Source organism: Oncorhynchus clarkii, chromosome 6 (genome assembly GCF_045791955.1).
Source record: "Oncorhynchus clarkii lewisi isolate Uvic-CL-2024 chromosome 6, UVic_Ocla_1.0, whole genome shotgun sequence".
Lineage (NCBI taxonomy): Eukaryota > Metazoa > Chordata > Actinopteri > Salmoniformes > Salmonidae > Oncorhynchus > Oncorhynchus clarkii.
The window spans coordinates 82603370-82629951 of NC_092152.1; the positions used below are offsets into that span (position 1 = coordinate 82603370).

General features: G+C 44.3%; 1 protein-coding gene across 1 annotated transcript in view; it reads right to left on the reverse strand.

Annotated features, from left to right (window-relative positions):
- The window catches only part of LOC139411724 (A disintegrin and metalloproteinase with thrombospondin motifs 7-like), a 167589-nt gene that overhangs the window by 74404 nt on the left and 66603 nt on the right, over positions 1 to 26582 (reverse strand). Inside the window, exons 9-13 of the mRNA XM_071158396.1 lie at positions 26409 to 26553; positions 11571 to 11663; positions 10564 to 10709; positions 7706 to 7875; positions 2246 to 2379 (exon numbers count right to left, since the gene is read on the reverse strand). Of these exons, the coding sequence (XP_071014497.1) occupies positions 2246 to 2379; positions 7706 to 7875; positions 10564 to 10709; positions 11571 to 11663; positions 26409 to 26553 (688 nt within the window). The remainder of the gene's footprint in view (positions 1 to 2245; positions 2380 to 7705; positions 7876 to 10563; positions 10710 to 11570; positions 11664 to 26408; positions 26554 to 26582) is intronic.

Consider the following 26582-nt stretch of genomic DNA (forward strand, 5'->3'; position numbering starts at 1 on the left):
TCTACTATACCTGTGTTGTTTGGAAAGAATATGGACAAAATTAAAACTTATCAGAGAAACGTTCTATATTCAAATTCTCAGTTGGATCCTAACATTAATATTTGACTGGCTTATAAACAGACTAAATATTTAACCTGCTTTCAGCCAAAACCAATTAAACAAAGCCAGCATTTAAACAGAACGTCTCAACTGGGGTTACCACAACAAAATGTGATCCTCGCCTCATGAAGTCATCCAAATTCGTTAGCTCGTCCAATCAGAGCTTAGAGCACAGTCTGAAAGTTTGGATGAAGATATCGGACAAGAGTGAGACTATGTTGGGAGATAATGACTTTATCCATCAATACGTCCACCTTGCAAGTAAAACATTAACGTGTCTTTTCCCAAAAGATAAACATAGTATGTACTATAATTACGTTGTGTGAAAAAAATGGAGATCATGAAAAATGAGTGTTGTCTGAGGTGATGCAGAAAACTAATGTCACCTGTCTGACACGCAAATATGAAAAGTGAGGGAAACTTTTGAGCACAAGGCTCTACAATCTCCTGTAGAGGGACAGGACTCAGGAATGAGCATTTGTCATCAGAGAAATAGTTCACCTTAAAAACAATGTTTGACAAACATTTCCATAGCTCCAACATGATCTACGTGTCATTTGTTGTGTATCATGGGAGGTTAGTGGTACCTTAATTGGGGAGGACAGGCTCGTGGTAATGGCTGGAGCGGAATTGGTGGAATGGTATCAAATACACCAAACGCATGGTCTCCATGTGTTTGATGCCATTCCATTTGCTCCGTTCCAGGCGTTATTATGAGCCGTCCTCCCCTCAGCAGCCTCCACTGTGTATACTGTGGAACATAAGAGGTTCCAATAGCTCAGGGGTGTCAAACTCATTCCATGGAGGGCCTAGTGTCTGTGGGTTTTTGGTTTTTCCTTTCAATTAGGAACTAGACAAACAGCTGAGGGGAGTTCTTTACTAATCAGTGACCTTAATATTAATATCAATAAAGTACAAGGGAGGAGCGAAAACCCACAGATACTCGGCCCTCTGTGGAATGAGTTTGACGAATGTGCAATTGCTCATTGTTTCAGTAGCTTCGGTGAAACTGAGCCCTGCTGATTTATCCTGATGCATATAGCCTAGCCAGATGTATACAACAGATGGTGTGGACGGAGCTAAACCTCAGATGACTTTGTGCCGTATGAAAACATCTGACAAACTTCGTTTCAGTGTGAACTATCCCTCTGCAGTGATGATTCACAAATGAAACTATCCCTTTAACTTGAGTTGATCCTTCCCTTTAACCTCAGTTGCATTGTGAACTCTAAATCCCTCATCTTCCAGTCCTTAGATAATGAGCACGTTCCTCTGCTCAGGTGTTGCTGATGCATGCCAGGTCTTACGATACCTTGATAGGTATTTTACGTATCAGTTAACCACGTCACATGTTAAAGCAATCTGGTGTCCAACGGCACAGTCGATGACATGGCACGCAATCATTGGTTGATGTACGCAACGTCTAAACAGGGGAACATGACCCATGTCTTGGACATGAGTGGAAACTATGGAAACCAAAGACCAGGGTCACAATGTTGGTCTTGTTTGAAGATATAAATGAATCAAGATAAAAGGCTAAAAACATAGATTCTAACATTAATATTTGACTGGCTTATAAACAGTCTAAATATTTAACTGCTTTCAGCCAAAACCAATGAAACAAAGCCAGCTTTTAAACAGAATGGCTCAACTGGGGTCAACTGGGGTCATGACAACAAAATGTGTCCCCACTACAGTACATCAATTCACCAAATGATGCATCTCGGGTAGTGTATCATTATTTTCTTGGTCCAATCAGACCTTAGAGCACAGTCTGACATTTTGGGATGAAGATATTGGACAACAGTGAGACTGTACTGTGCGAGATAATGACTTACTCGAACAGCACACTCATTTTCATACAGAATGTAAAGCGTTCATCATCATTCTGCCGAGAAAACAAGCAGCAGGCCGACTAAACAAAGTGCATATCAAATGACATCCCTAAAGCACAATGTTGAGACCAGGAGAAGTACGTCAACAAGGAGAGCTTAACAAATGAAGTTAACTCAGCTTAGACTTTAGGAGGGAATGACAATTTGAGTAGAGAATGAGAGAGAGTGAGAGAGAGAGCAAGGAGCGAGAGGCATGAGGGAGTGAGAGAGACAGAGAGAAGAGAGATTTCTGGGGACAAGGTTGCCGCTACCTTGCAGATGCCGTTAACACACATGTCTCGGCTCAAGCTGCCCTCATAGCACTGGGTCCCGTCAATGACCGCGTCCAGCATCTTCTCTGAGAAGTACTCGTTCAGAGGGCGGCAGTGCAGCTCGCAGGGGTTCACTGGCAAACACAAACAGGTTAGGTGTCACCTTACTTTAGCGACAAGGTATCACTTTGCTTTAGGCCTGTATCTGGCATTAAGACAACCAAAGCTGTCCTAAGCATGACTATAACATGACCAAGCAGCATTATGTCATTTGTTACCGTATGTAATCAGTTGGGTAACAGTTAGCTTGTCAGGTGGGAAACAGTTAGCTTGTCAGGTGGGTAACAGTTAGCTTGTCAGTTGGGTAACAGTTAGCTTGTCAGTTGGGTAACAGTTAGCTTGTCAGTTGGGTAACAGTTAGCTTGTCAGTTGGGTAACAGTTAGCTTGTCAGTTGAGTAACAGTTAGCTTGTCAGTTGAGTAACAGTTAGCTTGTCAGTTGGGTAACAGTTAGCTTGTCAGTTGGGTAACAGTTAGCTTGTCAGTTGGGTAACAGTTAGCTTGTCAGTTGGGTAACAGTTAGCTTGTCAGTTGGGTAACAGTTAGCTTGTCAGGTGGGTAACAGTTAGCTTGTCAGTTGGGTAACAGTTAGTTTGTCAGTTGGGTAACGGTTAGCTTGTCAGTTGGGTAATAGTTAGCGTTACAGCCTTATTCTATAATTGATTGTTTTTTTCCCTTATCAAGCTACACAGGTAATTCCACTGTACCTTTTTTTAAATTTTTCGGAGCCTTCTTAAATCTCACAGATATAGGACAGGTACTTCAAAACATGCTTTCTTTTGATTTCATTTTTTGGGACAAATTCAATGTTATACACTGCCTTCGGAAAGTACCCAGACCCCTTGACTTTTTCCACATTTTGTTACGTCACAGCCTTATTCTAAAATGGATTAAATCGTTTTTTCCTTCATCAATCTACACACAACACCCCATAATGACAAAGAAAAAACAGTTTTTTACACATTTTTGCTAATTTACAACAACTAAAAACTTGTGACGTATTTATCGTTAATGTGATGACATGCTATTTATTGAATAATTAACTATGTTTATAATACGTGATTAAATTAATCCTGTAACCATTAACTCAGTAACCTGGGGCACCACAGGAAAAGTTTGTTTAATGAGTTACTGTTTCCCGAAATCACTCAAAGATTATCAGAATATCGATTTCATAGCAGTCACTAACTCATTCATTTCCTCAGTCTCATTCTGAACATCACATAATTAGTAAATCTGCACAAACCCGGGTCTCACTAAATCATTCCATACCGCACAAATTGAGTTGATTACTTATTTACTAACAAGCTAAATGATAACATAAGATACACATACACAAACAGTCTAGGTTATTGGTTAGAACTTAATACAATGGCAACAGGTCCCTAGCAGACCAACACAATATGACACGTGTTACACAAGATGGAGATTTAAAGAAAAAGGGAGAGAGAGAGAAAGTGCATAAGATAAAAGCACACTTGGATACATTTGTAAACTATGCTTAGTTTAACCCTGACACCTTGCCCCGAATTGCCGCTCTTATGGGTCAGAATTATAATGCATGTATTTACGTGTTGAAGGTCTCCATTGGGTATCTCTTCATGGGCCGAGTTCCGCTTAGTGGAATAGGTTTGGCCGACGCCCTGATCTTTCGATGGCCGCGTCTCCTTCGTTATCAGGTGTAAGTCTCTGATTGTCCACACGATGTCACAATGCCCTTTCTCTTGGTTGTCTGTTTCCTTGCACTCGTTCTGTGAGAGTGGTCTTCTTAGGAGGCTAATCAGCCATGTCGACGCTCCCAGCTTGGGTCAGAGGGCCGTGTAGACAACCGATGACTTGAAGAGAATAACCGGTTGGTCCTTCTTGAATTCACCTTCTTAGATGCAGTACTCAATCGTAGCATTGATTGTTAAAATGTTTCTTTGTCCTCTTCCTCGTGTTGCGTTTCGGGGTCACAACTCGGGTCACGACTTGTCGTAGACCCTGGGTTGCAGCGCGCAGTCAACTTAGTCAAGTATGTAAATTCTTAACTCACATGTTTTATACCACAGGGTAGAAAGAGGCGTCCCCGTCTTTATGACACGCTCTCTAGGTTCCTTGGTGCGTAGAAAGCCCCGTCTTTATGACACGCTCTCTAGGTTCCTTGGGGGCGTAGAAAGCCCCGTCTTTATGACACGCTCTCTATGTTCCTTGGGGCGTAGAAAGCCCTGTCTTTATGACACGCTCTCTAGGTTCCTTGGGGGCGTAGAAAGCCCCGTCTTTATGACACGCTCTCTAGGTTCCTTGGGGCGTAGAAAGCCCCGTCTTTATGACACGCTCTCTAGGTTCCGTGGGGCGTAAAAAGCCCCGTCTTTATGACACGCTCTCTAGGTTCCTTGGGGCGTAGCTAGTTACAAGACAAGGTATTAGAACTTACTACGATCTCGTTTAGGCAACTAGAATTACAGTTCATCGTTACAAAAACATTCTCTTTGATATGGATATTTTCTACACAACGCACAGTACGTAAACATGCATATATAATGAAAACTCTGAAAGTTCATGTTTTCATTATAGCGCTGTCATTTAACTTAATGACGTCACAAAAATCAACATTCATTCTCATATTCCATCTATCATTGTTACCACCATTTTGGTTGATGAAATATAATGTCCCAAAGTCCATTTATTTCATGTTACAGTTCTGAGGTAGAGTCTTCATAAGGCCACACAGACATTCCAGTCCCAAACATTAAAGGAAAAAGGATTAGTCTGCTGCCTTAAGATTTACAATGGGCGTGAGGTATCATAAACACACCCCCCATCAATCCCTCTATACCTCCCCCTCTGCGGGAGGCAGAGATATCCCTGTAGAACCATGATCCACTGTAACCTGATCCTCACAGGCCAGTCATGACAAAACTGAAATATTACGTTTACACAGGTATTCAGACCCTTTACTCAGTACTATATTGAAGAACCCTTGGCAGCGATTACAGCATCAAGTCTTCTTCGGTATGACGCTACCAGCTTGGCTTGGGGAGTTTCTTCCATTCTTCTCTGCAGATCCTCTTAAGCTCTGTCAGGTTGGATGGGGGAATGTTGCTGCACAGCTATTTCCAGGTCTCTCCAGAGATGTTTGATCTGGTTCAAGACCGGGCTCTTGCTGGGTCACTCAAGGACATTCAGAGACTTGTCCCAAAGCCACTCATGCGTTGTCTTGGCCTTGTGCTTATGGTCATTGTCCTGTTGGAAAGTGAACCTTCGTCCCAGTCTGAGGTCCTGAGCGTTCTGGAGCAGGTTTTCATCAAGGATTTCTCTGTACTTTTCTCTGTTCATCTTTGCCTCGATTCCAACTAGTCTCCCAGTCCTTGCCACTGAAAAACATCCCCACAGCATGATGCTGCCACCACCATGCTTCACCGTAGGGATGGTGCCAGGTTTCCTCCATGTTTGGCATTCAGGCCAAAGAGTTCAATATTGGTTTCATCAGACCAGATAATCTTGTTTCTCATGGTAAGAGTCTAAGTGCCTTTTGGCAAACTCCAAGCGGGCTGTCATGTGTCTTTTACTGAGGAGTGGCTTCTGTCTGGCCACTCTATCATAAAGGCCTGATTGATGAAGTACTGCAGAGATGGTTGTCCTTCTGGAAGGTTCTTCCATCTCCACAGAGGAACTCTGGAGCTCTGTCAGAGTGACCATCGGGTTGTTCGTCACCTCCCTGACCAAGGTCCTTCTCCCCCGATTGCTCAGTTTGGCCAGGCAGCCAGACACTAGGAAGAGTCTTGGTGGTTCCAAACTTCTTCTATTTAAGAATGATGGAGGCCACTGTGTTCTTGAGCAACTTCAATGCTGCAGAAATGTTTTGGTACCCTTCCCCAGACCTGTGCCTCAACATAATCGTGTCTTGGAGGTCTACGGACAATTCCTTTGACCTCATGGCTTGGTTTTTGCTCTGACATGCACTGTCAATTGTGGGACCTTATATAGACAGGTTTGTGCCTTTCCAAATCATGTCCAATCACTTGAATTTACCACAGGTGGACTCCAGTCAAGTTGTAGAAACATCTCAAGGATGATCAATGGAAACAGGATGCACCTGAGCTCAGTTTCCAGTCTCATAGCAAAGGGTCTGAATACTTATGTAAATAAGGTATCTGTTTTTTATTTTTAATAAATGAGTAAAAATGTCTACAAAACCTGTTTTCGCTTTGTCATTATGTGTATATTGCTGAGAAAAAAAAACTATATTTAATCCGTTTTAGAATAAAGTCAAGGGGTCAAAAGTCAATACTTTCCGTTTACATATTCGGTCCTGTATTTTTTTTACCTTTATTTAACCAGGCAAGTCAGTTAAGAACAAATGTATTTTCAATGACAGCCTAGGAACAGTGGGTTAACTTCCTGTTCAGGGGCAGAACGACAGATTTGTACCTTGTCAGCTCGGGGGTTTGAACTTGCAACCTTCCGGTTACTAGTCCAACGCTCTAACGCACTAGGCTACCCTGCCGCCCCATTTAACACATCCACTGTCAGAGCAATACCACTCTGCAGATTACTGACACTGCACAGACCCGTGTAACCTTAACTCAGGCTTAACGTTATCGTCACCCCCACATTCATTTAGCTAGGGCTAATCTGGTCGGTGTCCCGTGTCTCAACATTCTTCAGGCTGATAACATAGTAAATTACAAGCCGGGAACACAAGGAGCTGCTGTGCGATACTGTATATAATGTTATAGAAGAGTTTCCAATGAGAACATTTCTATTTCGACAAGGAATCATGGTTTTCCAACCTTGTCTATTCACGGTAGTAAACTGAGAAATGTTAACATTGCATACGTTAAGCCGTTTCCTCTTTCTATTCCTGATAAACACAGCACACACTGTACAGTTAAATATTACTACGTGCTGTTGTAAAAGTATGCCTTATTACTTCAAATAATGCTTTGAGTTTGGCCAAACAATAGTTGGTTTGCACACTTTTCATAGTTCCAGGTGAATAGATGAAAAAATGATTCATACCAGAATGAGACACACTGTCTGTCTTGCTCCACATGTGTTTGTGCTCTACAATGGATCTAAAACCAACATTTCAGTCAATAGACAGACTATCATCATGGCTATAATGGAATTTGGAATGCAAATTGAATTTCTTCACAGTGGGGTTTGGAAGGCAACAAATTACGCAACTCACATCACCTGCTTTATTGACATGAAATGGCTACAGGCCTTTGCTCAGATGTCGAACAATGAACGGTTTAGAAAAATGTTTATGAAGTGACAGTGTATTTTCCTCTTGTTTGCACTGTCGCTCTAAAGTTGACAAAACATACATCTGGAAATGTATTCTGTGTTATTTAGTTACTTTGGGGTGTAAGAGTTTATGTTACAGTATCTAGCTAAAACAACGCACACTCACCTCTGTTGTTGACCTGCACCCATTTGTAGAACTTGCCCTTGTAAAGCATGGTGTTAAAGTGACTGCACTGGATGAGTCTGAAGGAGGTCTGGTTGGGGGGGCAGCGGGTGCTGTTACAGATCTTGTAGCGCCTTCGCTCCCCCACGCAGTACTTCCCTCCGTACTTGGGACTGGAGGAGAGGAGAGAGTAGAGCGGAGTGTCATCCTGTTAGTGGACAGGCATGTCTTTAAATGGATGATAATAGTATTTTCAGGTGGCTGTAAGGCATGTGATAACCAGGGGGGGGGGGGGGGGGGGGGGGGGGGGCTCAACACGGGTGACTCACATTGACATAGATACAGTATCTTTTACAAGCCTGGCCATCCCACCAAAACAGGCTGAAATTTCAGGAAGTCTTTTCAAACAGATCTTACACTAAAAGGGCATTATCATCATTTTCATAATTTAAAAGCATTATTCCAACTCAGTGTGGAATTACATATAAAATCACAGGGAAATCTAGTTTTTGACTGCACTGGGCCTTTAAGTAAATCAGGTGATAAATTAGGTGAAAATGAGACTACAGCGCCAACTTAAATGACAGATTCTATGTCATTCGATGGTTGTAATGTTATTTTGTGAACATAATGTGCATTTCATGTTCATTGGTCATTGAAAATAAAGGGATGACATAAGTGATGATGCGGTGAAGTCCTTACCAACACAACCAATGATAACTGCAATCAGAGACACTCCTCTTATGAATGCTAATACTCTTCAAGAGGTCCTCAAGTGAGTTCTCTCCTCTATTGTAAGGCATTGTAATGGAAATTGAACCATTATCTTGTCCTGCTAAGCAAGCATTCAAAATGTAACCAGTACTTTTGGTTGTCATGGAGAATGTATGGAGTAAAAAGTACAATTTTCTTCAGGAATGTAGTGAAGTAAAAGTAAAAGTTGTCAAAAATATAAATAGTAAAGTCAAGTACAGATACTCAAAAAAAATATTTCAGTAGTACTTTAAAGTATTTTTACAGTACTTTTCACCACTGCCCAATGCCAGTCCTCCAGTAGCCCCAACAGCACAGTCTTTTCTGCCACTTCTCTCTCTTCCGTGTCGGGAAACTATGAACTCCTAACACAATCCTATTGGATCCATCAATCAAAATGTCCGCCAGTGCTACTCTTTGCCTCGTCTCTGGTGGTTCCCGTTGAGCACAGAAACAGGTGGCAGTTCAGCCTGATTGGGGCCTAAATGTTCTTAGGTACACATTTCATCATAAACTGGGCGCACGTGAAAATCGATGCCAGCGTTTTGATTCATAAACAATGAACTTCATTTTATTTTGTATGTAGTGTAAATAAAAATAAACATGCTTACATGTGTGACTTATACAACATAAAGAATATAGACGTTTCATAAATTGAGTAGTGAACATACGCAGACCATTTGTATAAAAGCTAAACACATTTTAGAAACGAGGCCCCTGATGGCTCATATACTGAATACCGTGTCTTTGTCTAACACAGTGAGCCAGGAGGCCCCTGATGGCTCACATACTGAACACACTGTCTTTGTCTCACACAGTGAGCCAGGAGGCCCGATGGCTCATATACTGAACACGGTGTCTCTGTCTAGAGCCAGGATCCAGGAACAGATCCAGGAGGGCAGAACAGAGATCCTCAAAAAGGACAATATTCCAACAAATAAGAAAGATAAAAGTGGAAAAATATAAAATAAAAATGATATTGAGCACTACACGGTTTATTTCAAAACGCAAGGTCACTCTCTTTGTCTAAGCACTGGATTTGAGCGTCAATGCCATGCACAAATGAAGAGGCAAGTCAGAATAGGCCTACGCCTCCAAGCAGAGCAACACAAACACGCCAACAAGACAGTAAAAAAGGTACCACAGAAATACGTTTTTGGATGGATGACACTGAACAGACCTTGGACTCTATTTGAAAATGACTCCACTCAATATCCAACAACTATAATGATTTCAAAAATTATTACTCTATTCAATGAGAATGAATGAGAAGAGTATTCAGTTCCTAACATATTAGCCAAGTAAGGCTTTGGTAGGGTGGTGACACTGTGTTCAATAAGTGACATGGTTCACGGAAATGTGTCATACATGGATTAAATGTGTTCTGTTAACTAAGATGGTCTGATGGAGCATGGTCTGATGGAGCATGGTCTGATGGAGCATGGTCTGATGGAGCATGGTCTGATGGAACATGGTCTGATGGAGCATGGTCTGATGGAACATGGTCTGATGGAACATGGTCTGATGGAACATGGTCTGCTGGAGCATGGTCTGATGGAGCATGGTCTGATGGAACATGGTCTGATGGAGCATGGTCTGATGGAGCATGGTCTGATGGAACATGGTCTGATGGAGCATGGTCTGATGGAGCATGGTCTGATGGAACATGGTCTGATGGAGCATGGTCTGATGGAGCATGGTCTGCATGTATAGTCCACTGGAATATCTGATACGTACAGTATCACACAGAATTAAAATACTCAGAGGTAGTTACATTTGCAAGTACCCAACAACTATTTACAAATAGTAATGTTAGGGCCTCATAGTGGGTGAAAACAGAGATTAAAGAGTGTACCTTAAGGGTTATTTAAGTCCCTGTTTAGTACTGATGAGTCAACAGCATAAACTATATACTAACAGTAAGCGGTGCCCCTCCTGGGAGAGCCCCTTGGTGTTCTGCTTTAAAAATACATCTGAAACCAGATAATAACACAAGATAGTGTACCCGCCGGCGTTCACACCACAGAATATTGCTTTGAATTTGAATGTGCGTTCTACTAATTCTAATTCTCCGGTGCAGGTGCGTAGACTAATCCATTAGGACTTACACTGGGTTGACGCAGTCCCTCTGGGCATTCTGAACTCCGGCCCCACAGGTTCTGGAACAGGCCGACCACTCGCTCCATGGAGCCCAGCCCCCTTTGACGCTCTCAGGCTGGTGTCCCACCGCCACACACTCCCCGTCAAAGCACCACTGACAATCACACATTTCAATACTTCATTTGGATGCTCAGTGAAGCATTGTGATTTATAATCTTCTAGGTCTTCATGAACTAACTCATCATTTCCTTATGTTTTGGGGGTACAAAAACACAGTATCCAGTGCACGATTACAAACATACTACCAAAAACAGCAACATTGGGCTAGCAATTCTAAAATGTATAGGTTTTTTACCTAACTCCTCATGTCATCCTGGTAACGAGGAGGAAAATCAAGAGAATAAAATACACTCACCTAGTCCTCATCCCACCTGGTCCCAGGAAGTGTCTACACTCACCAAGGCCTCATCCCACCTGGTCCCAGGAAGTGTCTACACTCACCTAGTCCTCACCCCACCTGGTCCCAGGAAGTGTCTACACTCACCTAGTCCTCACCCCACCTGGTCCCAGGAAGTGTCTACACTCACCTAGTCCTCACCACACCTGGTCCCAGGAAGTGTCTACACTCACCTAGTCCTCACCCCACCTGGTCCCAGGAAGTGTCTACACTCACCTAGTCCTCACCCAACCTGGTCCCAGGAAGTGTCTACACTCACCTAGTCCTCACCCCACCTGGTCCCAGGAAGTGTCTAGTCACCTAGTCCTCACCCCACCTGGTCCCAGGAAGTGTCTACACTCACCTTGTCCTCGCCCAACCTGGTCCCAGGAAGAGTCTACACTCACCTAGTCCTCACCCCACCTGGTCCCAGGAAGTGTCTACACTCACCTTGTCCTCGCCCAACCTGGTCCCAGGAAGAGTCTACACTCACCTAGTCCTCACCCCACCTGGTCCCAGGAAGAGTCTACACTCACCTTGTCCTCACCCAACCTGGTCCCAGGAAGTGTCTACACTCACCTTGTCCTCACCACACCTGGTCCCGTCGACTGCACCATCCAGCTTTGAGTGACAAGTTGTCCCCACAGTGCACCACAACGTACTGCAGACGTTCTACAGGGAAGGGACAAAGAGTCGTAGTTACTTCCTGCCCACATCAACTCAATTATGCCTCCAACATGATGAATTAAACATTAAAACATCCCTGGGAACAGTTGCTAAGGGCATGAGAGCCAGCTGTCTTCTGAGGCAGGGCCCCAGTACAGAGAGATGGCTGACATCATTTCATGAAGACACATCTAAATAATGTGTAGCTGACATGTACATTTTTCAATAGAAGAACATTGAAGTAAGTTGTAATGAGCAGTTGATCTCGAAATAAGGTCGCCTTATGAATTACTATGGATTCCAACTGACGGACACTTTCACTGCAAAGTTTGACCTTCTGGCACTCCAGGCTGGCTCAAACAGCGGCTAAAAGTATTTGAGCGATTTCATATACTATTATACTATTTCAATCCAGTTCTGGTACTGTATATAGTATTGTGAAACCAATTATGAAAATGTAGTGAACTGTGACTAATTATTTTCTAGTTACTGTAGACATGTAGCGGCGATGTGTGTATAAAAATTAGGTATTAAGCGAGAGGCACACGTCTGCCATATCCAAAAACATACAGTACATCTGATTTACTCTGGTTATTTCCCGAGAGGTTTAGCTCAGGAAAGGATTTGGAACAGCAAACATTACCGGGTTTAAAACACGACAGAGACATACAGCGAGGATTAATATGGTATGTTCCAAGAAAACCATTACAGAATCAAATGATATGTACTGTAGCCATCTGTGAAGTAATGCTCTCTGGCATTAAGGATGTCATTTCTCTCTACACTATCTGGGGATGTTACTTCATGAATCAATGTTGAGCCCCACAGTCACAGGAGGGCATATTTCAAAAGAACATTCCATGCTGTTGTAACCGGTGTGAAATGGCTAGCTAGTTAGCGGTGCGAGTTAGTAGTGTTTCAATAGGTGATGTCACTCGCTCTGAGACAGTTTTTGTGGAGTGCTGGGTAACGATGCTTCATGGGTAGTGATGTGCAGTTCGCAAAATGAGTTGGTAATTTAGTTAGCTAGCTAGCCACAACTTTAACTAGGTAACCATCTTGGCCAACCATCTTGTGGAATTAAACTATTGATTTATTTACAGTTAGTACTGTGTTGGTCTTTGCTAGAATACTATATTACACGCTTCAAATCAAAAGATATTTATTTGTCACGTACACATGGTTAGGAGATGTTATTGGTCACATACACATGGTTAGCAGATGTTAATGGTCACGTACACACGGTTAGGAGATGTTAATGGTCACATACACATGGTTAGCAGATGTTAATGGTCACATACACATGGTTAGGAGATGTTAATGGTCACCTACACATGGTTAGCAGATGTTAATGGTCACCTACACATGGTTAGCAGATGTTAATGGTCACATACACATGGTTAGGAGATGTTAATGGTCACATACACATGGTTAGGAGATGTTAATGGTCACATACACATGGTTAGGAGATGTTAATGGTCACATACACATGGTTAGGAGATGTTAATGGTCACATACACATGGTTAGCAGATGTTAATGGTCACATACGCATGGTTAGCAGATGTTAATGGTCACATACACATGGTTAGCAGATGTTAATGGTCACGTACACATGGTTAGCAGATGTTAATGGTCACATACACATGGTTAGCAGATGTTAATGGTCACCTACACATGGTTAGCAGATGTTAATGGTCACATACACATGGTTAGGAGATGTTAATGGTCACATACACATGGTTAGGAGATGTTAATGGTCACATACACATGGTTAGCAGATGTTAATGGTCACATACACATGGTTAGCAGATGTTAATGGTCACATACACATGGTTAGGAGATGTTAATGGTCACATACACATGGTTAGCAGATGTTAATGGTCACATACACATGGTTAGCAGATGTTAATGGTCACATACACATGGTTAGCAGATGTTAATGGTCACATACACATGGTTAGCAGATGTTAATGGTCACATACACATGGTTAGCAGATGTTAATGGTCACATACACATGGTTAGGAGATGTTAATGGTCACGTACACATGGTTAGCAGATGTTAATGGTCACGTACACATGGTTAGCAGATGTTAATGGTCACATACACATGGTTAGGAGATGTTAATGGTCACATACACATGGTTAGCAGATGTTAATGGTCACATACACATGGTTAGGAGATGTTATTGGTCACATACACATGGTTAGCAGATGTTAATGGTCACATACACATGGTTAGCAGATGTTAATGGTCACATACACATGGTTAGCAGATGTTAATGGTCACATACACATGGTTAGCAGATGTTAATGGTCACGTACACATGGTTAGCAGATGTTAATGGTCACATACACATGGTTAGCAGATGTTAATGGTCACATACACATGGTTAGCAGATGTTAATGGTCACATACACATGGTTAGCAGATGTTAATGGTCACATACACATGGTTAGGAGATGTTAATGGTCACATACACATGGTTAGCAGATGTTAATGGTCACATACACATGGTTAGCAGATGTTAATGGTCACGTACACATGGTTAGGAGATGTTAATGGTCACATACACATGGTTAGCAGATGTTAATGGTCACGTACACATGGTTAGGAGATGTTAATGGTCACATACACATGGTTAGCAGATGTTAATGGTCACATACACATGGTTAGCAGATGTTATTGGTCACATACACATGGTTAGCAGATGTTAATGGTCACATACACATGGTTAGCAGATGTTAATGGTCACATACACATGGTTAGCAGATGTTAATGGTCACATACACATGGTTAGCAGATGTTAATGGTCACATACACATGGTTAGGAGATGTTAATGGTCACATACACATGGTTAGCAGATGTTAATGGTCACGTACACATGGTTAGGAGATGTTATTGGTCACATACACATGGTTAGCAGATGTTAATGGTCACATACACATGGTTAGGATATGTTAATGGTCACATACACATGGTTAGCAGATGTTAATGGTCACGTACACATGGTTAGGAGATGTTAATGGTCACATACACATGGTTAGCAGATGTTAATGGTCACATACACATGGTTAGGAGATGTTAATGGTCACATACACATGGTTAGCAGATGTTAATGGTCACGTACACATGGTTAGGAGATGTTAATGGTCACATACACATGGTTAGGAGATGTTAATGGTCACATACACATGGTTAGCAGATGTTAATGGTCACGTACACATGGTTAGCAGATGTTAATGGTCACATACACATGGTTAGGAGATGTTAATGGTCACATACACATGGTTAGCAGATGTTAATGGTCACGTACACATGGTTAGCAGATGTTAATGGTCACATACACATGGTTAGGAGATGTTAATGGTCACGTACACATGGTTAGCAGATGTTAATGGTCACATACACATGGTTAGGAGATGTTAATGGTCACATACACATGGTTAGGAGATGTTAATGGTCACGTACACATGGTTAGGAGATGTTAATGGTCACATACACATGGTTAGGAGATGTTAATGGTCACGTACACATGGTTAGGAGATGTTAATGGTCACGTACACATGGTTAGCAGATGTTAATGCGAGTGTAGCGAAATGCTTGTGCTTCTAGTTCCGACAATGCAGTAATAACCTACGAGTAATCTAACCTAACAATTCCAAAACTACTACCTTATGCACACAAGTGTAACGGGATAAAGAATATGTACATAAAGATATATGAATGAGTGACGGTACAGAACGGCATAGGCAAGATGCAGTAGATGGTATCGAGTACAGTATATACATATGAGATGAGTAATGTAGGGTATGTAAACAAAGTGGCAGAGTTTAAAGTGGCTAGTGATACATGTATTACATAAAGAAGCAGTAGATGATATAGAGTACGGTATATATATATGAGATGAGTAATGTAGGGTATGTAAACATTATATTAGGTAGCATTGTTTAAAGTGGCTAGTGATATATTTTACATAAATTTCCATCATTTCCCATTATTAAAGTGGCTGGAGTTGAGTCAGTGTGTTGGCAGCAGCCACTCAATGTTAGTGGTGGCTGTTTAACAGTCTGATGGCCTTGAGATAGAAGCTGTTTTTCAGTCTCTCAGTCCCTGCTTTGATGCTCCTGTACTGACCTCGCATTCTGGATGATAGCGGGGTGAACAGGCAGTGGCTAGGGTGGTTGTTGTCCTTGATGATGATCTTTATGGCCTTCCTGTGACATCGGGTGGTGTAGGTGTCCTACACCGAGCCCCCTACGTCACCCACAGAGCCCCCTACGTCAGCACCGAGCCCCCTACGTCACCCACGAGCCCCCTATCTCACCCACGAGCCCCCACGCCACCCACCAAGCCCCCTACATCACCCACCGAGCCCCCTACGCCACCCACCGAACCCCCTACGTCACCCACCGAGCCCCCTACGTCACCCACCGAGCCCCCTACGTCACCCACAGAGCCCCCTACGTCACCCACCGAGCCCCCTACACCACCCACCGAGCCCCCTACATCACCCACCGAGCCCCCTACTCCCCCCACCGAGCCCCCTACATCACCCACGAGCCCCCTACACCACCCACCGAGCCCCCTACATCACCCACAAGCCCCCGAAACCACCCACCGAGCACCCTACATCACCCACCGAGCCCCCTACACCACCCACCGAGCCCCCTACACCACCCACCGAGCCCCCTACATAATCTTTGCTGATACACAAGCCAAGTCTTAACCTTTGCACTGGCAAAATGGTACCGAGTTCACTGCTCAGCATTTTATCCCGCCGTAAAGCTTTCTTATCATGAGGAAGATCTCTTGTGTCTGAGCCCTGAGGCGGGTGTCCAGAGGTGCGTCTGATTCCATTAGAGAGCACTCTTAAAGATTGACCCTAGGTCAGAGACAGTGACTCTGGTCTGGCGTCCTGGTGCTGCGATAAGTACAAGCTGGTGGCATGGGACGACACGTTGGGAAGCTACTACAAGCCTCTCTGGAGAGAGACATGGTCTGCTCCCTCACACAACACCAAGGAGAGAGGGGGGCGACTGGGACTTCACCATCTACTCCATTGCTGAATGTGGAGACTTGAGATAAGAGCTCCAAAAGGACGATTTCAGGGTTTATCGGACTGGTGCCGGGAGATTGGGACGATGGAGATAGACTTGTGTGTATTTTTTGGGGAGGGACTGACATTTTGTTTGTGAAGAGGCAGAATGGTCAGCGGTGTCTGATTCTGACGTTAGCATTGACCTTCTTGAAGCTGTTCGGCTTTAGAACGAGGACAATGAACAAACATCTATCGAACTGTGAGAGAGCTGATGCCCTTCTTTTTCAATTACTCGACAAATATCGCAGACAGATTGGCTGGTCGAGTCGGTCCTACTCGGAAGACTGTTGTGGTTATCAAAATGGAGATAAAACAAGAAGTGAACAGAAAAATAATGTCAGCCCTGCATGCTGTGCTTGTGCCTTTGTGTGTAAGCCTCTGTGGGGAATGATATGATGGATGTGTCAGTAGCCCTGCATGCTGTGCTTGTGCCTTTGTGTGTAAGCCTCTGTGGGGAATGATATGATGGATGTGTCAGTAGCCCTGCGTGCTGTGCTTGTGCCTTTGTGTGTAAGCCTCTGTGGGGAATGATATGATGGATGTGTCAGTAGCCCTGCATGCTGTGCTTGTGCCTTTGTGTGTAAGCCTCTGTGGGGAATGATATGATGGATGTGTCAGTAGCCCTGCATGCTGTGCTTGTGCCTTTGTGTGTAAGCCTTTGTGGGGAATGATATGATGGATGTGTCAGTAGCCCTGCATGCTGTGCTTGTGCCTTTGTGTGTAAGCCTCTGTGGGGAATGATATGATGGATGTGTCAGTAGCCCTGCATGCTGTGCTTGTGCCTTTGTGTGTAAGCCTCTGTGGGGAATGATATGATGGATGTGTCAGTAGCCCTGCATGCTGTGCTTGTGCCTTTGTGTGTAAGCCTCTGTGGGGAATGATATGATGGATGTGTCAGTAGCCCTGCATGCTGTGCTTGTGCCTTTGTGTGTAAGCCTCTGTGGGGAATGATATGATGGATGTGTCAGTAGCTAGGTCTCCATACAATTGTTGACAAATTTGAATTGAAAAATTCTAACATCTGCAGAAAAACAATATGCTCATTTTTCCCACCAGAGATGTGTTTCCACCAAATGAGCTTGTTGATTTGTTGCGTGATGACATAGTGCACATAAATATAACTTATGAGGTTAAAATCCCATGTACCGAATACAAGAAATACAAATGAAATGTGTTTCCATCCCATTTTACACTCTGTGTGTTGCGTGATACAGCGAGGTGCCACTCTGGTTTCCATCCCATTTTACACTCTGTGTGTTGATACAGCGAGGTGCCCACTCTGGTTTCCATCCCATTTTACACTCTGTGTGTTGATACAGCGAGGTGCCCACTCTGGTTTCCATCCCATTTTAAACTCTGTGTGTTGCGTGATACAGCGAGGTGCCCACTCTGGTTTCCATCCCATTTTACACTCTGTGTGTTGATACAGCGAGGTGCCACTCTGGTTTCCATCCCATTTTACACTCTGTGTGTTGATACAGCGAGGTGCCCACTCTGGTTTCCATCCCATTTTACACTCTGTGTGTTGATACAGCGAGGTGCCACTCTGGTTTCCATCCCATTTTACACTCTGTGTGTTGATACAGCGAGGTGCCCACTCTGGTTTCCATCCCATTTTACACTCTGTGTGTTGATACAGCGAGGTGCCCACTCTGGTTTCCATCCCATTTTACACTCTGTGTGTTGCGTGATACAGCGAGGTGCCCACTCTGGTTTCCATCCCATTTTACACTCTGTGTGTTGATACAGCGAGGTGCCCACTCTGGTTTCCATCCCATTTTAAACTCTGTGTGTTGCGTGATACAGCGAGGTGCCCACTCTGGTTTCCATCCCATTTTACACTCTGTGTGTTGATACAGCGAGGTGCCACTCTGGTTTCCATCCCATTTTACACTCTGTGTGTTGATACAGCGAGGTGCCCACTCTGGTTTCCATCCCATTTTACACTCTGTGTGTTGATACAGCGAGGTGCCACTCTGGTTTCCATCCCATTTTACACTCTGTGTGTTGATACAGCGAGGTGCCCACTCTGGTTTCCATCCCATTTTACACTCTGTGTGTTGATACAGCGAGGTGCCCACTCTGGTTTCCATCCCATTTTACACTCTGTGTGTTGCGTGATACAGCGAGGTGCCCACTCTGGTTTCCATCCCATTTTACACTCTGTGTGTTGATACAGCGAGGTGCCACTCTGGTTTCCATCCCATTTTACACTCTGTGTGTTGATACAGCGAGGTGCCACTCTGGTTTCCATCCCATTTTACACTCTGTGTGTTGATACAGCGAGGTGCCCACTCTGGTTTCCATCCCATTTTACACTCTGTGTGTTGATACAGCGAGGTGCCCACTCTGGTTTCCATCCCATTTTACACTCTGTGTGTTGATACAGCGAGGTGCCCACTCTGGTTTCCATCCCATTTTACACTCTGTGTGTTGATACAGCGAGGTGCCCACTCTGGTTTCCATCCCATTTTACACTCTGTGTGTTGATACAGCGAGGTGCCACTCTGGTTTCCATCCCATTTTACACTCTGTGTGTTGATACAGCGAGGTGCCCACTCTGGTTTCCATCCCATTTTACACTCTGTGTGTTGATACAGCGAGGTGCCACTCTGGTTTCCATCCCATTTTACACTCTGTGTGTTGCGTGATACAGCGAGGTGCCCACTCTGGTTTCCATCCCATTTTACACTCTGTGTGTTGATACAGCGAGGTGCCACTCTGGTTTCCATCCCATTTTACACTCTGTGTGTTGATACAGCGAGGTGCCACTCTGGTTTCCATCCCATTTTACACTCTGTGTGTTGATACAGCGAGGTGCCACTCTGGTTTCCATCCCATTTTACACTCTGTGTGTTGATACAGCGAGGTGCCCACTCTGGTTTCCATCCCATTTTACACTCTGTGTGTTGCGTGATACAGCGAGGTGCCCACTCTGGTTTCCATCCCATTTTACACTCTGTGTGTTGATACAGCGAGGTGCCACTCTGGTTTCCATCCCATTTTACACTCTGTGTGTTGATACAGCGAGGTGCCCACTCTGGTTTCCATCCCATTTTACACTCTGTGTGTTGATACAGCGAGGTGCCCAGTCTGGTTTCCATCCCATTTTACACTCTGTGTGTTGATACAGCGAGGTGCCCACTCTGGTTTCCATCCCATTTTACACTCTGTGTGTTGATACAGCGAGGTGCCACTCTGGTTTCCATCCCATTTTACACTCTGTGTGTTGATACAGCGAGGTGCCCACTCTGGTTTCCATCCCATTTTACACTCTGTGTGTTGCGTGATACAGCGAGGTGCCCACTCTGGTTTCCATCCCATTTTACACTCTGTGTGTTGATACAGCGAGGTGCCACTCTGGTTTCCATCCCATTTTACACTCTGTGTGTTGATACAGCGAGGTGCCACTCTGGTTTCCATCCCATTTTACACTCTGTGTGTTGATACAGCGAGGTGCCCACTCTGGTTTCCATCCCATTTTACACTCTGTGTGTTGATACAGCGAGGTGCCCACTCTGGTTTCCATCCCATTTTACACTCTGTGTGTTGATACAGCGAGGTGCCACTCTGGTTTCCATCCCATTTTACACTCTGTGTGTTGATACAGCGAGGTGCCCACTCTGGTTTCCATCCCATTTTACACTCTGTGTGTTGATACAGCGAGGTGCCCACTCTGGTTTCCATCCCATTTTACACTCTGTGTGTTGCGTGATACAGCGAGGTGCCCACTCTGGTTTCCATCCCATTTTACACTCTGTGTGTTGATACAGCGAGGTGCCCACTCTGGTTTCCATCCCATTTTACACTCTGTGTGTTGATACAGCGAGGTGCCCACTCTGGTTTCCATCCCATTTTACACTCTGTGTGTTGATACAGCGAGGTGCCCACTCTGGTTTCCATCCCATTTTACACTCTGTGTGTTGATACAGCGAGGTGCCCACTCTGGTTTCCATCCCATTTTACACTCTGTGTGTTGATACAGCGAGGTGCCCACTCTGGTTTCCATCCCATTTTACACTCTGTGTGTTGATACAGCGAGGTGCCCACTCTGGTTTCCATCCCATTTTACACTCTGTGTGTTGATACAGCGAGGTGCCACTCTGGTTTCCATCCCATTTTACACTCTGTGTGTTGCGTGATACAGCGAGGTGCCCACTCTGGTTTCCATCCCATTTTACACTCTGTGTGTTGATACAGCGAGGTGCCCACTCTGGTTTCCATCCCATTTTACACTCTGTGTGTTGATACAGCGAGGTGCCCACTCTGGTTTCCATCCCATTTTACACTCTGTGTGTTGATACAGCGAGGTGCCACTCTGGTTTCCATCCCATTTTACACTCTGTGTGTTGCGTGATACAGCGAGGTGCCCACTCTGGTTTCCATCCCATTTTACACTCTGTGTGTTGATACAGCGAGGTGCCCACTCTGGTTTCCATCCCATTTTACACTCTGTGTGTTGCGTGATACAGCGAGGTGCCCACTCTGGTTTTGGTACATGTGCTCTAGCCAACAGCTCACACATACAGAGGGTATAACCTGCATGATGACATTATTAGAAACAAAAGAGCAAGATTGACAAATAAAAATAAGCAGCAGCCAAGCGTCAATCATCATGTCACCAGAATAAGACCCTGGATATTGATAGGAAAGGAGCATCAAGCTCGTCACCGTGCACTTTCACCACCCTATGAAGTTCATCACCGTGCACTTTCATCACCCTGTGAAGTTCATCATAACTTATTTCATCCGTAGCCTAATAAACTGCATGCTTTCCTGAGTCGTAGTAGGAGGACCACACAACATATCACGTGACTCCAAGTTTACTTCGATATGATGGTTATGTAAATAACCTCCATTTCTAGCATAATTCATTTTACAGACACAAAAAGATCCCACCTTGTCTAAGGTATTTTGCTTTGTGAGAATTTGGAAAGTTTACCCGCAAATTAGCGGTGTCCATCAGACGACATGTACTTTACTCACATTAAAAAGGTAAGATGGAAACCTGGTTAGTGTTTCACAAGGGAATTGAGTTATTGCTATGCACACTTCTTACAGTCTTCGGGCCCAACCATGTGTGTGTGTGTGCGCATACAGTATATTAATGAGCATTTGATATATTAGTGCTGCTATCAAAAGTGATTTATAGTTTCTGTATTTGACGGTCCTCATGTACTTTACTACATCATACAGCTTGTCCACGTTACATTTAATAATGACACCTTGGTTCTTTATTTGGGCACTCATTATTAAATCTCCATACAACTACAATTCATCCCTTCATTTGATCTAATATCTTCATCCCTCCATCAGCCAATTAGTGAATGTTAAACATGTATCCTCGTTGTATACGAAACGCTTACTTACTAACGAGCTAGTAAATTACATCCTAACTCCGAATAACTAAATCCTGCTAAATCACACATAAATGTCAATTCAGACCTGAAGTTATGATTCAGCCTTAACCCACAACCACTTGGTTCTAATCTTGGAATGTCGTCATTTCAACAACCACTTGGTTCTAATCTTGGAATGTCGTCATTTCAACAACCACTTGGTTCTAATCTTGGAATGTCGTCATTTCAACAACCACTTGGTTCTAATCTTGGAATGTCGTCATTTCAACAACCACTTGGTTCTAATCTTGGAATGTCGTCATTTCAACAACCACTTGGTTATAATCTTGGAATGTCGTCATTTCAACAACCACTTGGTTCTAATCTTGGAATGTCGTCATTTCAACAAGATTTGCCCGTGGGGAAAAGTGTCACATTCTCACTCATTTATTTGATTGGGAATGTTTTGTTCCAGAGTTGTTTACAAAACACAGACTAAGAAAGAAATAGTCCTCCTCCCAACCACGATCGAAAGGGGAGGAGGAAACCAATGATTCCCTAATTCCATTCAGGTTTCCTGTTTCAGTCCTGGCAATAGCACCAAAAAGGGTTGAAGGAGATGATCTATCCCACGCTTGCTTTCCTGCCCTGGTGGGCTTCCTGTAAACCCAAGCACACGGAGTGAGCAGCTAATGTTATTCATACAAAGGGCTGTAGTAACTCCAACCCTGGATGAGAATGTTGGTGTGTGGTCTCTCTCTCTCCCTCCCTCCCTCTCTCTCCTCACTCCCTCCCTCTTTCTCTCTCTCTCCCCACTCCCTCGCTCTCTCTCCCCACTCCCTCGCTCTCTCCCCACTCCTCTCTCTCTCCCCACTCCCCCTCTCTCTCTCCCCACTCCCTCCCTCTCTCTCTCTCTCTCCCCACTCCCTCCCTCTCTCTACCCACTCCCTCCCTCTCTCTCCCCACTCCCTCCCTCTCTCTCTCTCCCCACTCTTTCCCTCTCTCTCTCTCTCTCTCCCTACTCCCTCCCTCTCTCTCCCCACTCCCTCCCTCTCCCCACTGCTTCTCTCTCTCTCTCTCCCCACTCCCTCCCTCTCTCTCTCTCCCCACTCCCTCCCTCTCTCTCCCCACTCCCTCCCTCTCTACTCCCTCTCTCTATTGAAATGCCAATTTTTCTCAACCTTACAGGGCAGTTTAGAAAGCAGAGGTTTTGGTGTAAACTACGTGGTTTCCACAACATAACACCCTACCAGAGGAATTCTATGTAAAGTCTGCAGGAACACAGTCCTGTGCCACCATCCATCCTGTTCCAGCTGACTTCACTGCATAACTCCTCAATGAGCTCAAATTATGAGCTCAGTGCCCAGCAAGGGGCTTGTTAATCAGCTACCCTCCCCGCTGTCTCACGCCAGTTGTTCTAACTACTTAAACCTTGACGGTTTCCAAGCGCCGGATATACCAAACATCCATTTTGACAGGGGGAACTGGTGTAATTCCAGCTCAAATCGCCATAATTCCAGAAGTGATAAATGGATACACATTCGGCGGCTCTATTTCCGCCTCCCGAGGCGGCTGCGAGTTTATCTTTCTGGCCCTCGCAGTAGCTCGCTGGTAATTCGAGCAAATCACCCCATTTTCCTTTAACCCAACACATATAGGCCCCCTCAGATTCTGTCAAAAACTGTTACAGTTAAGGGGGACGCTATTCAATCAAGTGGCAAGTGAGGAATTCCCGAGGGGTGTATTAGGTAAATACGGTGAACCTATAGGCTGTTTATGTATGTACTGTTTAAAATGTGAGACCAGTGTATTATCGCTCACGGCATCTTTTTCACATTACAGCGAAGCCTACGGCAATCAACTGTCAGCAGGCAAGCATTTTCTATCAAAAGGGTACTATTGGAATCATGACTGTTCATTAACGTACAGATGAACTCATTGAACCGTTTTCTCTCATTAATGTTTTGAGAAGACAGCCGGGGATGAACGTATGCTGTTTACACAGATTCTGTGTATGTTCTTCTGTGGGTCTTCCCCTTCATGATGAAATGTAAACGGAATCAAACCTGGAAAATCGCCTTCAGTAGCGCGACTCGAACCAAGACAACATATGCTTGTTTGTCTAAAACTCTTTGCGCCTTTTTTTGTAAACACTTTTAGACAAACAAAGACTTGCGAATCCAATAGGCTTGAGTGTCCTAAACCATAAAGCTTGCCACTTTGAACCTTATATGCATGTATTGGCTTGTAGCTCGTTTGCCAACACATCTGGGCTTTAAAGATGAAATGCTTTTGTTCCAATTTGTTGCCCTTTAAATTCGGTCACTCCAATCACATGGACAATTACCGGAGCATTGCTGCACAGTGTGTACTGACGCAGGAAGCTGTGTGTATTGATACGATTGGTGGCCACCTAGAGAGCATGTCTCATATATGTTTTAAGCAGACAGCAGTCTGTTGAGAAGTTATGGGGGTGATGTTTTAATGGAGCAGACAGCTGTCTGTTGAGAGGTTATAGGGATGATGTTTTAATGGAGCAGACAGCAGTCTGTTGAGAGGTTATAGGGGTGATGTTTTAATGGAGCAGACAGCAGTCTGTTGAGAGGTTATAGGTGAGATGTTTTAATGGAGCAGACAGCAGTCTGTTAAGAGGTTATAGGGGTGATGTGAGTATAGAGAGGAGAAGAACATAACTGAGTGACAGAGAATGAGGAGTGGATGAGTAATGAGGATGAGTAAAGAAGATAAGGAGTGGAGGAGTAAAGAGGATGATGAGTAAAGAGGATGAAGAGTAAAGAGGATGAAGAGTGGAGGAGCAATGAGGATGAGGAGTAATGAGGATGAGGAGTAGAGGAGTAAAGAGGAGAGGAGTAATGAGGATGAAGAGTAAAGAGGATGAGGAGTAGAGGAGTAAAGAGGATGAAGAGTAAAGAGGATGAGGAGTAAAGAGAATGAGGAGTAATGAGAATGAGGAGTAATACGAATAAAGAGTAATGATGATGAGGAGTGGAGGAGTAAAGAGGATGAGGAGTAATGAGGATGAGAAGTGGAGGAGTAAAGAGGATGAGGATGAGGAGTAATGAGGATGAGGAGTAATGTGGATGAGGAGTAATGAGAAGGAGGAGTGGAGGAGTAATGAGGATGAGGAGCAATAAGGATGAGGAGTGGAGGAGTAAAGAGGATGAGGATGAGGAGTAATGAGGATGAGGAGTAATGTGGATGAGGAGTAATATGGACGACGAGTGGAGAAGTAAAGAGGAAGAGTGTAGGAGAAATAAGGATGAGGAGTAATGAGGATGAGGAGTAATGAGAAGGAGGAGTGGAGGAGTAAAGAGGATGAGGAGTAATAAGGATGAGGAGCAATAAGGATGAGGAGTAATGAGGATGAGGAGTAATGAGAAGGAGGAGTGGAGGAGTAAAAAGAATGAGGAGTAAAGAGGACGAGGAGTGTAGGAATAATGATGATGAGGAGTAATGAGGATGAGGAGTAATGAGAAGGAGGAGTGGAGGAGTAAAAAGAATGAGGAGTAAAGAGGACGAGGAGTGTAGGAATAATGATGATGAGGAGTAATGAGGATGAGGAGTAATGAGAAGGAGGAGTGGAGGAGTAAAAAGAATGAGGAGTAAAGAGGACGAGGAGTGTAGGAATAATGATGATGAGGAGTAATGAGGATGAGGAGTAATGAGGATGAGGAGTGGAGGAGTAAAGAGGATGAGGAGTAATGAGGATGAGGAGTAATGAGGATGAGGAGTGGAGGAGTAAAGAGGATGAGGAGTAAAGAGGACGAGGAGTGTTGGAATAATGATGATGAGGAGTAATGAGGATGAGGAGTAATGAGAAGGAGGAGTGGAGGAGTAAAGAGGATGAGGAGTAATGAGGATGAGGAGCAATAAGGATGAGGAGTGGAGGAGTAAAGAGGATGAGGAGTAAAGAGGACGAGGAGTGTTGGAATAATGATGATGAGGAGTAATGAGGATGAGGAGTAATGAGGATTAATGAGGATGAGGGGAGGAGTAATGAGGATGAGGAGTAATGAGGATGAATGAGGATGAGGGGAGGAGTAATGAGAATGAATGAGGATGAGGGGAGGAGTTGTGATGAGGGTTGTAGGACAGAGAGGATAAGAGGAGAAGTGAGAAGGGGAGAGCTGTGATGAGGGTTGTAGGACAGAGAGGATAAGAGGAGAAGTGAGAAGGGGAGATCTGTGATGAGGGTTGTAGGACAGAGAGGACACACCATGGAGGGATATGCAGATAGCAGGAGTATGCTGAAGAAAAAGACAAGTATTGGTTCAGATTCAGGGGTCTTACGTCCACGTCGTCACAGAGCAGGGATCCAGAGCCGTACTGTAGGCGGCACTGGTGGGCAGCACTGTACAGGACCCCGGGGGGAACAGAGTTCAGATCCAGCACGTCCCGCATGGGGGGGTCATCCAGGCACCAGCCCCAGCCTCGACTGAGGAGGAACAACCACAACAACAGGGT